This window comes from Podarcis gaigeae, assembly GCF_964106915.1.
Source record: "Podarcis gaigeae genome assembly, chromosome: 12".
In the NCBI taxonomy this organism is placed as follows: domain Eukaryota; kingdom Metazoa; phylum Chordata; class Lepidosauria; order Squamata; family Lacertidae; genus Podarcis; species Podarcis gaigeae.
Genome location: NC_139688.1, coordinates 21,911,004 through 21,925,911, shown reverse-complemented (window position 1 = coordinate 21,925,911; position 14,908 = coordinate 21,911,004). Strand labels below are relative to the sequence as shown.

The 14,908-nt window shown below is 43.8% G+C and overlaps 1 protein-coding gene across 1 annotated transcript in view; it reads left to right on the top strand.

The window, feature by feature from the left end:
* GPR158 (G protein-coupled receptor 158) overlaps nucleotides 1-13,329 on the top strand; it is a 122,749-nt gene extending 109,420 nt beyond the window's left edge. Inside the window, exons 8-11 of the mRNA XM_083704648.1 lie at nucleotides 6,874-7,012; nucleotides 9,520-9,625; nucleotides 10,416-10,562; nucleotides 11,342-13,329. Of these exons, the coding sequence (XP_083560774.1) occupies nucleotides 6,874-7,012; nucleotides 9,520-9,625; nucleotides 10,416-10,562; nucleotides 11,342-12,769 (1,820 nt within the window). The 3' untranslated portion in view covers nucleotides 12,770-13,329. The remainder of the gene's footprint in view (nucleotides 1-6,873; nucleotides 7,013-9,519; nucleotides 9,626-10,415; nucleotides 10,563-11,341) is intronic.
* Nucleotides 13,330-14,908: the final 1,579 nt, after the last annotated feature.

Below are 14,908 nucleotides of genomic sequence, written 5' to 3'. Positions count from 1 at the left end.
TTTGCAAGCAATGGCTGTTTCAGAAGCTATTTGAAATTTTGGCACAGGGGCCAGTTGTTCAAAGGTGGAAGGAAAAATCAAACGTTCCACTGGGCAAACACAAGCTCTTTTGTATTAGTGCCAAAATGTATTTGGAAGGAGTGTTTGTAAATATTGTGGCATTAGCATGCAAAAGATTCTTCCCCATTGATCTTTAAACATACTGCTTTCTAGTTTCATCAGGATAACTGTTATCTTTAAATGCTCATGTTCTTATTGTGTAATCAGAATTGCAGAATGCAGCTCCCACATTTAAAAGTGCAGTAAATTTTGGTAACATCTGCAGATTCCTCTATGCCAATTGTGGCATTAGTCTAGAGTTAATTATATGAACCTGATTCCCCCCCCCCCAACCCTCCAGCACAATTCTGCATGATACATTTAAACTGTGTAATTGGTGCTTTGGGTAATAAATTGTTTTCCAAGCAGAATGATATATTTGTTATTGCTAATTAAATAATTTTAATGTTAGGCGTAGCTGGGAGATGTATTATCGTAATCTTCCTTGCATTGCGAAAGAATTCCATTTTTGTAGGATTCAAGATGTAATGCTAATTGGTTTCCTTCAGCTAAAACATCTCTACCTTTGAACTATAAACTGTTATAAACCTTATCTGAGTTCCACTGTATAAGCATAGAGCATGGGATCATGGCACTAAGGGCTAGCTCAAAAACTTTGTGATTACAAATATTAATATATTTGGCATGGATTTACTGTTGTGGTGTCAGAATTTTACAAATATGCTGAAACACAGTTCAGTTTCAGAGTGTGGTTTCAGCAACATTTGCTGACTGGCACATTTGTGGAGATTCTACAACGTTGTGACAATGAAGGTTAAACTGCCACTATTTAACATTTATTTAGACCGAATTAGTAGATGGCTTGTACAGAATAGCTCAGTTCACACATAATGCTAAACTACAGTTTCTTGTTATGTGAAGATAACATTCTTGTGCTCCTCAGACTCCCATCTCCTCCAGTACAGGCACAAGGATCTTTTACCTCTGTTTTCAACCAACTGTGGTTGGAGAGCCAGTGTGGTGTAGTGGTTAGAGTGGTGGACTCGTAATCTGGTGAACCGGGTTCGCGTCTCCATTCCTCCACATGCAGCTGCTGGGTGACCTTGGGCTAGTCACACTTCTTTGAAGTCTCTCAGCCCCACTCACCTCACAGAGTGTTTGTTGTGGGGGAGGAAGGGAAAGGAGAATGTTAGCCGCTTTGAGACTCCTTAGGGTAGTGATAAAGCGGGATATCAAATCCAAACTCCTCCTCCTCCTCCTCCTCCTCCTCCTCCTCCTCTTCTTCTTCTTCTTCTTCTTGTTATGTTTGAGCTGGGAATTGTGGCTAGCGTTACCTATGGTTTGGTGTAACTAGCAAGATAATCAACTACAGTTGTCTCACTAATGACATAACAAGGAACTCAGAAGTTCCAAATATCCTCCAGTCAGCCATTCGAGAGGAGTAGAGGACATGGAAGAAGCCACATGAGTGCTGTTTGCGTATATCATATTGAACTATGGTTTAGCATTACATTTGAATGCAGCCAATACAGAGGCTGAACAGTGGCAGATTGGAATAGTGGTAGACACAGAACAGGTATTAAGCAGAACCAGGGGTGGGGGCATGTAAGAAGCAAAACAGATTTCAGGTTTGGATATAACAAGAAACAAGAAGTTTCCAGTTTCTTGTTTGTGGCTGCACTAGAGGAGGAGAGGGCATAGGAGAAGCACATGAGCCTGCAATTCAAGCATGCAACACTAAACGGTTGTTGAACTTTACATGTGAACCCAGCCAGTTCACATGTAACACTGTCACTTCCACTGGACTGTGGATTGTGACAGAACAAATATTAAGACGAACAAATTTTTTTGTGGGTGGTCTTTGAAGAAGGAAAACATTTGTAGGTTGCAGGAAGTCGATAATTCTGCAGCTCAATTTTACTGAAGAAATGGGATTCAGAGAGAGATATGAAGGAGGGAAGTGTTGTTAAGCCGAACTCCTGCAGATGTTTTGTCTTGCAACCTCGGGCTGCAACCACTAATTGTTTAATTTATGTAAAATAGTTATGTTAAATTTAGATCTAATGGCACAAAGGAAAGAGTAAATAAGGAAATAGACATGAGCCTGTGAATATTCAGAAAGGTTCTGGTTTGGTTGCATGAAGTTGATGGTCGGGTTATCATAGAAGTATTGATTAGGGTTTTTAATAGGTTTATTGAATTTGTTGTTTTAACTATATTGTTGAATAATGCTCCCAATCTTAACTGATGAGGGACAGTTAACAAATCAAAGACAAGACAGAAAGACAGAAAGACAGAAAGACAGAAAGACAGAAAGACAGAAAGAAAGAAAGAAAGAAAGAAAGAAAGAAAGAAAGGAAAATATCTCACAGACCCTGCCATTTCTAAGGATTGATTGCCTTATTAAGGGATTTGTCCCTGAGGGGGGGGGGGGCAATCTGTGGCCCTACACATGATATTGAACATGGCCAATGGTTGGGGATGCTGGGAACTGTAGTCCAACCACATCTGGAGGGTCACAGGTCAGCTACCACTGTACTAGAGAAAACAAAAGCTTAATTTGCCCAAGGGTTCTTGAATAGAGGCATGTTTACAACAGTTTTCATTTTTCCACATGCTAGTACAGGCCCTACCTCCTAGAACTCAGAGAGGAGATACTGGTATTTTCCCCAGTGTGATATGCATATATAGAGGAGAGAACATGAGGGGTAGGCTCTGTTTTTTAAATAAAAAATGGTTATTTTTTTTGTTTGGCTGTTTTTACTGCAAGATTGCCCTGAAATCGTTGTTCTCAAAGTGTGGTGTGGGCGTCACATAGGAGGCCTGGACATCTGCTATGAGAGACATGAAGAAAGGCAGAAAGAGGGTGAAATAAAAAGGGAGGAAATAAAAAGAGAAGAACAAGTGGAAAAACAAATTCAGTGACATAATATTTGCCACATATATTGTCTTGGGGAACCTAATGATTAAAACAGCACACAAACTCTCCTGTGGTTCAGGAGAGACAAACATTTCTTCACTATCAAACCAGATTCTTATTTTGCATACTGATGAAAACAAAATGCTGAACTTAACATCCTCATCCTAACCTTTTGGAGAGATTATTCATGAGGCTGAAACTTAAATGCTGCCAGTATCTTGTCTGTTCTGCCATGTAACAGTTTTTGACAACAGACTCCGTGTGTGACAAGCTAAAATTTGTTATGCAGGAAATCAAAATTTAGCAAGTCTTCCACCCACTAACAGGTTGAATTCCCAAGTATTATTTCTCTGGGTCCAGAACAAATTTGTAGCATGGGCTCAATTTCCACACCGCATGGCCCCAATTCACCTGTTTCAAAAAACAAGAAAATTGATTAGTGTCCTTTAGCCTTTAGGCATATTTGCTTTTGCTCCTTATATTTCATGTTGAGTGAAAGATCCCTGCATTGCATGGTGTTGGACTGGATGATGCCTGTGGTCCCTTCCAACTCTACAGATCTGTGATTGGCCTTTATAGCCTGACTAATGTATGTATATGAATTCCTAACGGTGACAGAGGCACTTTAGACCCTGTTTGAATTTTGAGGCACTTTAGACCCCATTTTGAATTTTGAGAAAGTGCTGTCAGCACCAGTCACAAAATGGCTGCCATGGGGGCATGGCACTTCACAACATGGCTGTTATGTGGTTGTTGGGGAAGAGCAGAACACAAAATTAGAGGGAGTATCTACATTTGTGATGGAGCTGTAAATCCCACCAACAGCATTGGTTCCCTGAACACTTGGTGCTGATGATTGTTATGGGGCTTGACCTTCCCTCCTGTGTGCTCCTGTGTGGCACAAGAAATGCCCACAGGACTCAGGGAACTCTGGAGAGAGCATGCCACGTGCAGTTGTGTGCCTTTCTCTCTCCTGCAAACTCCAGGGTTTTTTGTACAAGCACTCTCTCTCCAAAAGAAGGGGCTGAGCCGGAATGCTGCTTGATCTGTTCCAACACTTAAGAGATCTTAGGAGAAATTCCAAGATCTATACACTCTGTGTAGTTTAAGGGATAGATATAGGAAGCAGCCTTTTACCAACCAATCAGTGTCTCTCCAGGTTTTTAGCCAGGGCATCTCCTAACCCTACATAGAACTGCCAGGGATTAAGACTGGGACATGGTAAAGCATGTGGTCTACCACTGAATTATGACTCTTTCTCATAGATACATTGCCCCCCTCATAGTGATTAGCTTGCAGCCTGGGCTCCTGCCCCCCCAGTTCCCTAGAACCCTAGCAAAGTGCATACCCTCCAACACTTTCCCAATAAAAATAGAGACATCCTATTCAACAACAACAACAACAAAATTTATACCACACCCATCTGACTGGGTTGCCTCAGCCACTCTGGGTCGCTCTCAATATATATAAAAACATAATACAACAGTAAACATTAAAAACTTCCCTATACAGGGCTGCCTTCAGATGTCTTCTAAAGATTTACTTATCTCCTTGGCTCGGGGGGTCGCTTAACTCCATACCCTCCAACATTTCTCCGATGAAAACAGGGACATCCTAAGGAAAAGCGGGACATTCTGGGATCAAATCAGAAACAGGGATGGCTTCTGTAAATCCAGGTCTGTCCCTGGAAAATAGGGACACTTGGGGGGGGGGGTCTGAAAGTGTTCCCTTCCTCCCACAATTGGGCCCAAGTTAATTTAACATCAGATGTGATTGTAGACATTAAGATAATGGAGCTCAGCTAAGCTAACGTAAAGATAGTTCCATATTGTGAGGAGGGGAATGTGATGATATTGTGAACTGTAAAGTTTCTGATCTGTGAACAGGAGGAGAAGATGCAAGTATTTTTTTTCTCAGCGATAACAAGAAACCGTTAGCAAAATTCTGACTGGGACAAGATCCATTAGATGCAGGGCTATTTCCCCCCAGCCAGAGCTCACCTCTCAGATGGGCGCCATTGCCATTCTAAGAGAACAAGGGAGAAGTAGTTCTTGGTGAGTTTTGGCACCTATTTTCCCATAAAAATAGCACTGATCAGATGCCACTACTCAGCCTTGTCCCAGGCCAATGTACATAAAGAAGTGTTTGCAAAAATATCTGCTTATCAGCTGTGCTAGTCTTTTAACACATCTCCATGTTCTGTCAGATCCTGCATAGGTAGGCTGACTGCATGATGGGCAAAAAAACCCTTGAAGATGGTGCATTAACTCAGTCTTTTCCAGATTAATCACCCCACACTTCTCCATCTGTTGTGTTTGTGTGTGAAGTAATGATTTTGTGCACCTGCGTCTAATGTTGGCATCAGCAAGTGTTGCTGTTCTGGGTCAACATCTGGGTTGGCTGGGGTCAGTCAGCAGTGCAGGGACTCATGCTGTGGTGATGTGCTGGCAGGCCGTGTTTGTGCTACACTTTCATTTGCTGAACCAGTGAGTCAAAGGATCAGACTGCAAAGTATATTTGGGGTCACAGCTTGAAAGGATTCTTTGGGGAATTCCAGCCTGGAGCTTTTAGACTTCAAGGACTGCTTGCTGCCAACTAGCCCAATTCCTTCCAAAATGCTACATATTTAGGTCACCAGCTTGCTCACCTAAGATATGGCGAATGCCAGGGAAACTGTGCTTTTATGCTAACAGATTTGTAATGAAAAATAGCTGCCAACAGAAAAACACCCTTTGCCTTCTCCCTGGAGAATAACTTTACTAACCCATGAAATGGATGTGATAAAATTGCTTATGAAAGCTCATATCAGAATACACCTGTTGGGCTGAAGTCTAAGTATGCTTCTTACCAGTAGATAGTTGCAGTCTACAGGAGAGTTTCTCTTAGAAGCCCACTCTGTAATAACTCAGAGCAGGCCTTTTAGTGCGGCTGCCCCTGCTCTCTGGGTCGAGGTACAGCAGGCACCCAAAATCTGCACTTTCTGGAAATAATGGAAGACGTTTTTGTTCTGACTGATAAATGGGTCTTTACCATGAGTCAGCTATTTTGTTAGGGTTTCAGTCTTGTTTTAAATGTATTTAATAAATCATTATAGTTTCACCGGTGTCGTTTCCTTTTTAAACTTCTCTCTCGCTCTCCGTTGGTGATTGTTTTTAATTGTTAGCTGTTGCTTTTAAAGCAGAAAAGTAAAAATATATGAATGAATATTAAATGAAATGAATAGATGAGCCTGATAGTTACCAACTCAACTGGGCACCATGGGTTACAAGAAATTCATTGCAGAGGGACCCTTTTCTACATACACATTACATTTGGGATGGGGTGGAGGAGAGATCCATGTGCACCATCTTGAGCTCATTGGAGATGAGTAACTTTTTCGGCCTTATTTAAAAAACAGACACAGTAGTGTACATTGATTCCATTAAGTGCATGACACCTTCCCCTCCATTGGAATGGTTGGGGGAGCTAACACATGCAGGCTTGCGGGGACATTAGGTGATGTATCTACCATTCTGTTATCTGAAAGCATATTGGCAAATGCATAAATTCCAGTCGTTGAATTTGTATACAGTGGTACCTCAGGTTACATACGCTTCAGGTTACACACTCCGCTAACCCAGAAATAGTGCTTCAGGTTAAGAACTTTGCTTCAGGATAAGAACAGAAATCGGGCTCCAGTGGCACAGCAGCAGCAGTAGGCCCCATTAGCTAAAGTGGTGCTTCAGGTTAAGAACAGTTTCAGGTTAAGAACGGACCTCTGGAACGAATTAAGTACTTAACCCGAGGTACAACTGTATATATTCACACCAAGATCCAAACTGATAATTTCAAGTTTGCTCTCTCATTTTTAATGTATAAATACTAATGTATTTCTTACGTTGTTTCTCTTGCAGCTGAATTTTTATTCCTCTTGTGGGGCGTTTATCTCTGCTATGCAGTGCGGACCGTGCCCTCGGCGTTTCACGAGCCACGTTATTTGGCTGTTGCAGTTCACATTGAGCTCATTATCTCTGCTATATTCCATGCAATTAGGCAAGTGAGCTGTAGCTTGGTTCTTAACTGTTTACTTTCAACATGGTACAATTTGAAATGGGTCATCAGGCTAAGATGCACATCAGAAAGCCCCCAAATGAAAGTGTTCCTCCTGCAAAGCACAAAATTCTTTAAAGACGTTCTCTTAGATGGCTGAAGAGATGAGCTTCCTATCTATTAATTAGGCAGGCAGGGTTTTCAGTACATGCATCAAAAGAAATGGTCTCTCAACAGCATTTTATGCATTTATTATTTCCCAAAACTGTGTACAACTATATAAATCTTAATTCAAGAAGCTTTAAAAAGACCCTTAAAATCCAGGGTTTAAAATAACCAAGAAAGCTATCAGGCAGCAGGCAGTGGGACATGAAAATGTCTAGCTACTATTGTCCCCTTTGGGATTGGTAGGGCAGAATCCTGGGAGGCCAACAGTAGGTGGCGCTAGAGCCGGTGATAGGTAGAGCCAACTCTTTATAGCTTTGTCCTCATTCTCCTGCTGAGTTTTGCAAAGGCAAAACTGAGACTAAAGAGGAGGAAGAGAACAGCCAGAGCCACTCCCTTTAAGGCAGACGGGTAGCGGGAGGCAGTTGACTGAGAGCAGACTGAGGGTGGCGGGGCAGTGCCCCATCTGCCCTAATGGACCAGTCTCCTCTTGCTATTAGCCCCATTTGAAATCATGCATAGAAATCTAAGCCTAGCCATCAACGTTGAAAAGAAACCAGGGAAGTAGTCATGCAGCCTTACAAAATCCCTACAGAGGCAGAATTGAAATCTGTCAAAAGCCTAAGGTAAAGGTAAAGGTACCCCTGCCTGTTCGGGCCAGTCTTGCCAGACTCTAGGGTTGTGCGCTCATCTCACTCTATAGGCCGGGAGCCAGCGCTGTCCGCAGACACTTCCGGGTCATGTGGCCAGCGTGACAAGCTGCATCTGGCGAGCCAGCGCAGCACACGGAACGCCGTTTACCTTCCCGCTGGTAAGCGGTCCCTATTTATCTACTTGCACCCAGAGGTGCTTTCGAACTGCTAGGTTGGCAGGCGCTGGGACCGAACAACGGGAGTGCACCCCGCCGCGGGGATTCAAACCGCTGACTGTGTGATCGGCAAGTCCTAGGCGTTGAGGTTTTACCCACAGCGCCACCCGCGTCAAAAGCCTAGCAGAATAATTTCAAAAAGCATCTTACCTACCTGCTTCAGGCTGACCTTCCTTAGGAAGAGTTCCATAACTTGGGGGTGGGGGCACCACTGAGAAGGCACTGGCCCGCCTCCCCATCAGCCATACCTCTGTTGGTGTCAGGACACAGATTAAGGCCTCCCAAGATGGGAGGTTTTGATAGGCAGGTTTTATGGCCTTTCAGACTGTGTGTAGAGGGCTATTGGTTTCATTTGTTATTATGGTACGTATTTTTGTGTTTGTATATTGTAAACTACCCCGTGATCTTCAGGTGAAGGGTGGTATAGAAATCTAAATAATCGTGGTGGTGGTGGTGGTGTCGATGATGATGGAGGAAGCAGTTCTTGCAGCAATCCTGATCCCAAGCCATTTAAGTGAATATAAACTGGGCTCAGAAACAAAATGGAAGCCAGGGCGATTGAAAGAGGATTAGTGTGATATGATCCAAAAGATAAGTGCCTGTTAAGTATTTTGCCTGGTGTTTTTTGCTCCAGCTGCAGCTTCTGCTTACTCTTCAAGGGAAGTGCCCTTGAAGAATGCTTTGCAATAATTTGGTCTGGCTATGTGACCAAGGCGTGTGTCATAATGACCAGCACCCTCTGGCATCGACGTCAGGTGCTCTGCACCCTCTACGATGCTCCAGTCACAGATCTCCAAGGCTCTGGCTTACAGAGCAGTAGCAGGCAGGTAGGAGGCCACCACCATTTTAAATTGCCCACAATGCCCCACAAGGGACTCTGGATTCCAGTGCATGGTCTGAAGGCACTTGGGAGCACCACTTTGGTGAAGCTGGCTAGCACCCTGGATGGATGAATATCTGGCTGCCACATGTACACCCCCTGTGGGTCCCATAATATAGGGCAGGATATAATTATGTAAGGAAATGAACAATGGATAGGTGAATGGGTAGTTCACATCCACCCACTGCAAGAGGGTATTAGTAGTGCTGCGGTCCTCCAATGGTAGCCCCACCAATGCCAGAGGGATTCCACCACAGTGTGCTTTGTCAAGAATCCTCCCACTTAGAGCCATCCCTGCAAGTTTTCACTTTATTGCAAATGGAACATTGGGGTGGCTTTCCACATACAATGGGGCTCGTGCGCATGAACCCTGTATGCGCATTGGTGCTCTGATGTGCATACAGGGAGGCTGTGGATCAGAAGGTGTGTACTGAGGGAGAGACAGGCAACAATGCCATATTCAATCACGTAGTGCATTGTTATATTCAGGTTTTTGCTCTGTAAGAGTCGTCAGGAATATTAAGGATCTAGCATTTAATGTGGGGGGAGGAAAGTGGAGGAAGATGCATTTGCCAACCCTGTGGATTCTATTTTTAGGTTCAGTCTTGCCTCAAGACTTCAGTCTGATTGGATGCTGATGTTGTTCTTTGCGCACACACACTTGACTGTGACAGTCACCGTTGGGTTACTTCTGATCCCAAAGGTATTCTTTCTCTACTCTTTTTTCCCATGTCAGAACTCAGGGACAAATGCACAGTATGCAGGAGATCTCTTACTGGGTCTCTTCATGTTTGGGGTTTGTTTGTTTTTTTAGATTTTGCAGAGGGTTCCAAATTAGATTGGAATGACGACCTTTCCTCTCTCCTGTTTCCACAATCTAAATTGCTGCTCTGAGCTCCATGGCTGGGTGTAAGAGAGAGGCACCCCCTCAGTGCCACTGCCCTGACCTAATTTGGATACCTCAAGGCAGCTTTAGAAACATCAGGAGTTCTCATCACAGTTCTTCTGCCTAACATGCATCTTAGCCCACTGATAGATCAATATAACTTGGTGGCAACTGTTGTTTGTTGAATTAGGAAATAGCCTGAGAAATCTCATGTTTTGATGAGACACCTAAAGATATAGTTCTCTCTAGAACTCCCCATCAGTCCCAGCCAGCAGAGCCAATGCTCAGGGATGATGTTGAGGGGATGATGAGCAGGGATAATAGAAACTAGAGTCCAGCAACAGCTGGAGGACCACAGGTTCCCCAACCCTGTTCTATATGAAGCTAGCAGGGCAAAGGTTTCTATGCACATATGAAGGCTATGCACATACTTTAAAAGAACAGCAAAAAAGGTTGAATATTCAGGGGGAGGCGTGCATGACAGCCACAATGGAAGAGCCAATTATAGTATCCAGGAATGTCGAACTAAAGAACAGGGGCGTGTTCTTTGATCTTACTTGTTATATTGACCAGGGCATTCATTTTGACATCTCATGTATGTTTTCAGTTTTCCCGTTCAAGCAATAACCCAAGAGATGACATAGCTACTGAGGCTTACGAAGATGAACTGGACATGGGAAGATCTGGATCTTACCTGAACAGCAGTATCAATTCAGCTTGGAGCGAGCATAGCTTGGATCCGGATGATATTAGGGTACATGCCAACCTTGTGAATTTTCTCTCTGTGGGTGTTTTTTTAAAAGCCAGGTGGGAAATCTTCAGTAATAAGATGAAATAAATAAATGATGAAAATGATGGCCTGCTCAGTCCTAATAAAATCTTTGGCATGGTAAATTCAGTCTGACATAAGTAGCCTCTCTGATTGCTGGAGAGTTACTGCAGACTGTTTAGACTGAAGAATCCAATACAAGGACAACTTAGTTTCTTGCCCAAATAGATTCTTCCAATTCTTCCAATGACTTCAGGTTACTCTCACCTGGGTTTCTCATATTGTCGTATGTTAAACTCAGTGAAATATAACTGAAATACTGGCCATTTTGTGCTGCTCTTTGGTTGTCTTCTGCATGTATAACTCAGTCCAGTTGGAACTCTGTGTGCAAGTGGGGAAAGGGCTCTGTACACTTTTTTCCCCCTGGGCTCATTCAATTCTGCTGATCATCTGTTGAGGAAGAAGGAGTTGAGAATAGAGGGCTGGATTCAGTCCTCCTTTTTATGCTGTCTGACAGCAGACGATTTGCTGAATTTGACCCAGTCTGATTGGATCTTCATGCAAGCTCAGCTACTTCATCAGGTTTCAACTCAGGGAAATGTACACCTGGTCCATGTTGGTCCATGTGTTTCCTTCTAATGCAGGGATAGGGAACCAAGACCCAGATATCTGATCCCTAGGCCCTTCAGGTTAAGAAAAGCTACACTATATTTATTTTGACTCAATATATACCTTCCTGACTAGTATTGTTGTCTGATTTACAGGATGAATTGAAGAAGCTGTATGCCCAGCTGGAGATTTATAAGAGGAAAAAGATGATCACCAACAATCCACACCTGCAGAAGAAGAGGTGTTCCAAAAAGGGTTTGGGTCGTTCAATCATGCGAAGAATTACGGAGATCCCTGAGACAGTCACCAGGCAGTGCTCCCGGGAGGAAAAGGACTTTCTGGAGCATGGAGTTTCGAAGAATACTCCTGCGACAAAGAAGAACCCATCGGATTCTGGGGGACACATCAAACCGAAGGAAGAATCCTTGAGGAACCGAGTCTTCTCGTTGAAGAAGTCTCACAGCACTTACGACCACGTCCGGGAGCCAGCTGCAGAGCCTAACAGCTTAACAACAGAAAGCGTGGAGGTCATCACAGCTACTGAGAATTCCTTGCTGGATTCTGCCCCGGGGAAAAAGACCGCAGACAAAACTGAAGCAACGTCCACTGAAAACGTCCCTTTGGTGTGCAAATCCGTGAGCGCTCACAATTTAAGCGCAGATAAGAAACCCCTTCACCCCAGAACGTCAGTGTTGCAGAAATCGCTCAGTGTTATTGCCAGTGCCAAGGAGAAAACGCTGGGGCTGGCCGGGAAGATGCAAAGTGAAGAGGGCGGGAAGTCGCACAAGTCTCAACACAAGGGCAAAGAGGGGAGCAAGAAGCACCCGGGCGCTGATAAAAGCGAGCATAAGGATTCGCACCGGAAAAACTCTGCCCATTCAGACGAGGCGAAGAAGACCCATAAATCTGGGATAATGAAGCAACAAAAGTCCACTCAGGCAGCTGGGAACCCTGAGGCGGCAGCAGTAGCAGATAAGAGCCTGCCAAAGGGCAAAGTTGACATAGGAGAGGTTTGCCCTTGGGAAATCTATGACCAGAGCCCGGGGTCTGGGCTTTCTGATTCTAAAGCTCAAAAGCACGTCTCCATTGCTTCCTCTGAATCAGAGAAGCAACCCTCTTCCCAGGCCAAGGGCAAAACGCCCCACAAGACTGCGGAAGGCAATCAGCTCGCCAATCAAAAGAGCACAGATAGATGTGAAGTGTGCCCTTGGGAGACCCAAGAAGAACAACTGCCGAGTATGAAGGCTCAGCGGGATGTTCCCGGGATAAAGGGCGAGAATGCTAATAAACAGTGTGTCCCCAGCGTTTCTGCTGGAGAGCCCAAGGAACTGCTCCAAAAGACAACAGCACAAACCACGGATACCAATAAACTGGGAGGCCAGACAAAAAATCCCTCCTCCTCTCCTGTGGGGAATGCGCTTCCCTCTGATTCTGCCAAGCCGGCAGCTAGTAACTCACAGCAGCCTTTAAGGTCGCGTGTGGAAATCTGCCCTTGGGAGTACGAGGCGCCAGAGTTACCCAAAGGGGAGAAAAGTATAGCTTTATCGAACGCTACCAGTTTAAGCTCGAATAAAACGAAATAAAGAGGGCTTCTTAGACTGTTGGGAAGAGAAGCGAACACCTGAATGAGAAAGGGCTGAAAAGAGGGAGGGGGGAAAGGCCCCGAGGATCTGGAAATTCCAAAGGAGCATCACTTAAGCAGGCGACGAGCACCTTGAATACGTAGGAACTAGGCAAAGTGAATTGTCTCTTGTTTGTTTGTTTATTGTTGAGTGCCAACGGGGTTATCAGTGCGATCCAGAATATGAGGAACTGTGGCCCTTCCCTGTCCCCCCAAAAAGAGTTTACATTCCAAATGAGCGAAAACATGCCTTTAGAAATATTTTTTTTTTTGGTAATAATGTGTGGGGTTGGTAAGTAAGCGTCATCAAAGTAATGAAGATCAAATGTAATTATTCCTAAAGGCCCTGTGGTGGCATAACGTGGGTTACAAATTCATTAAACGTCATAAAATCTAATGGAGTTGTTCTGAAAGGCCTCGGATCAGATGTAGGATACCACCGAGACTCGAAGCAAATGGATGCAGAGATAAAAATTGTGTGCTGTGGGAGCAACTCCATAAACGAAAAGGAAACAAAGAAAACCATGACTTTTCACTTTCATGGGATCACAGAATTGCAGAGTTGGAACCCAACCACCTCCTTATCTCTGCCCTTGATAGCACTGCTAACTTAACGCATCCCCCTCCCCAATTATATTTTTATATGATTGCTCTCATTTTTCTTATAAATGTATGTACTCTGTGTCTCATATTTAAGCATTCCAGTTTGTATAATGTTTGCAAATAACTTTGATATGATTATGTGACACAACACATTTATGCAATCTGCAGGTAAAATCGAATGTGTGCAATTTTGAAAGCAAAACTTGCTCTAGAAATTGGTTGATTTCTAGGACTTACGGCAAAGCTCCCACAGGCTCATTGAAGCTGTAAGAAAACACACTGGGGATTTTATTTGGCTGTTCTTTTTTTTTTTTGGTCGTGGTTTATATTGTGGGCTTGTTGTTTCTCTCTGTTATTTCCGATTATGATTTGATGCTGTACGATTCAGGGTTTTTATACGAGGTACGTTCCGTCTCTTGCACTTGTCCGTTGATGATCTTTACTAGCGTAAGCCGTCACCTTAGGGAGTTGCACAGCTTGGTAAATAATCGTAATGATATTTATTGTTTCTGTAGCGCTTAGAAAGCAAGCACTGTTTAAAAATAAATCTGAGGACAATGTTTCTTAGAAAACTGGCAAAATGTTATTTATCATTCCAGAAACACTACTTTAATAAATCTTCATCGGTATCTTGCTCTGTACTTTACATTGAGCCAGTTGAAAGAAAACGGGGAAATGTAGAATATGTCTTCTGCAGAGTGGGAATTCTGGAATGCTGTCTGAATTCATGTTTCAGGAGAGGAATTAGGTTTGAAAGGCCTTGTTCATCATACTGTTAAACTTGAGAGAATCAGAAAGTGAGGAACCTTCCTGCCCTGCACCTATTAAGTGAATGACAGGACAAAGAAAACAGTTAGCCCCCATTTGTTAATCTCCTGCAAAGCACTTGTACAGCCAGATCCTATGCATGTTTACTCAGAAATAAGCAATGCTGAGTTCAGTGGGGCTTACTTTCCAGGTAAATGTGCAGATTATGGATTGCAGCCTTAATCTGCAAGGTGTTTTGTGATCATTAATTGTTCTATAGCACTTTTACCAAATTAGGTTATGATATCATTTCTCTCCGTGACCCACCCACCTACTGACCACGGTTGCCAGCTCCTGTCCTGGAGACCGCGATGGTTGCTTTAATGACTCCAGCTCAGTAAAACAGCATTTGGGAAGGGTACCTCCACCCCAACAGTGCAATGGTCCAGTTCCTTGTCTTTTGCTCCTGATGCAAGCAGGACTCCGATTTTGCCTTAGACTAGAGCATGTAGGGGAATTAGTTGAGTGGAGGGCTGAGCACTGAGATGTATGCAAGTCCCTGCTCCTAATCACTGTCTGTCTCTGTAGCAAGGGGGCGGGACCTGTTTCTCTCTGGATGGAATTGGGCTCTCAGCTGCCACTGGCCCCACCCAGCATGAGGGAATTCCTCACCTATCGGGACAATGTGTCCTAACTATTAGCTCTCTTTGATGGGATGTGGGAAATATAATTCTGGGCTTTCATTAAAGAG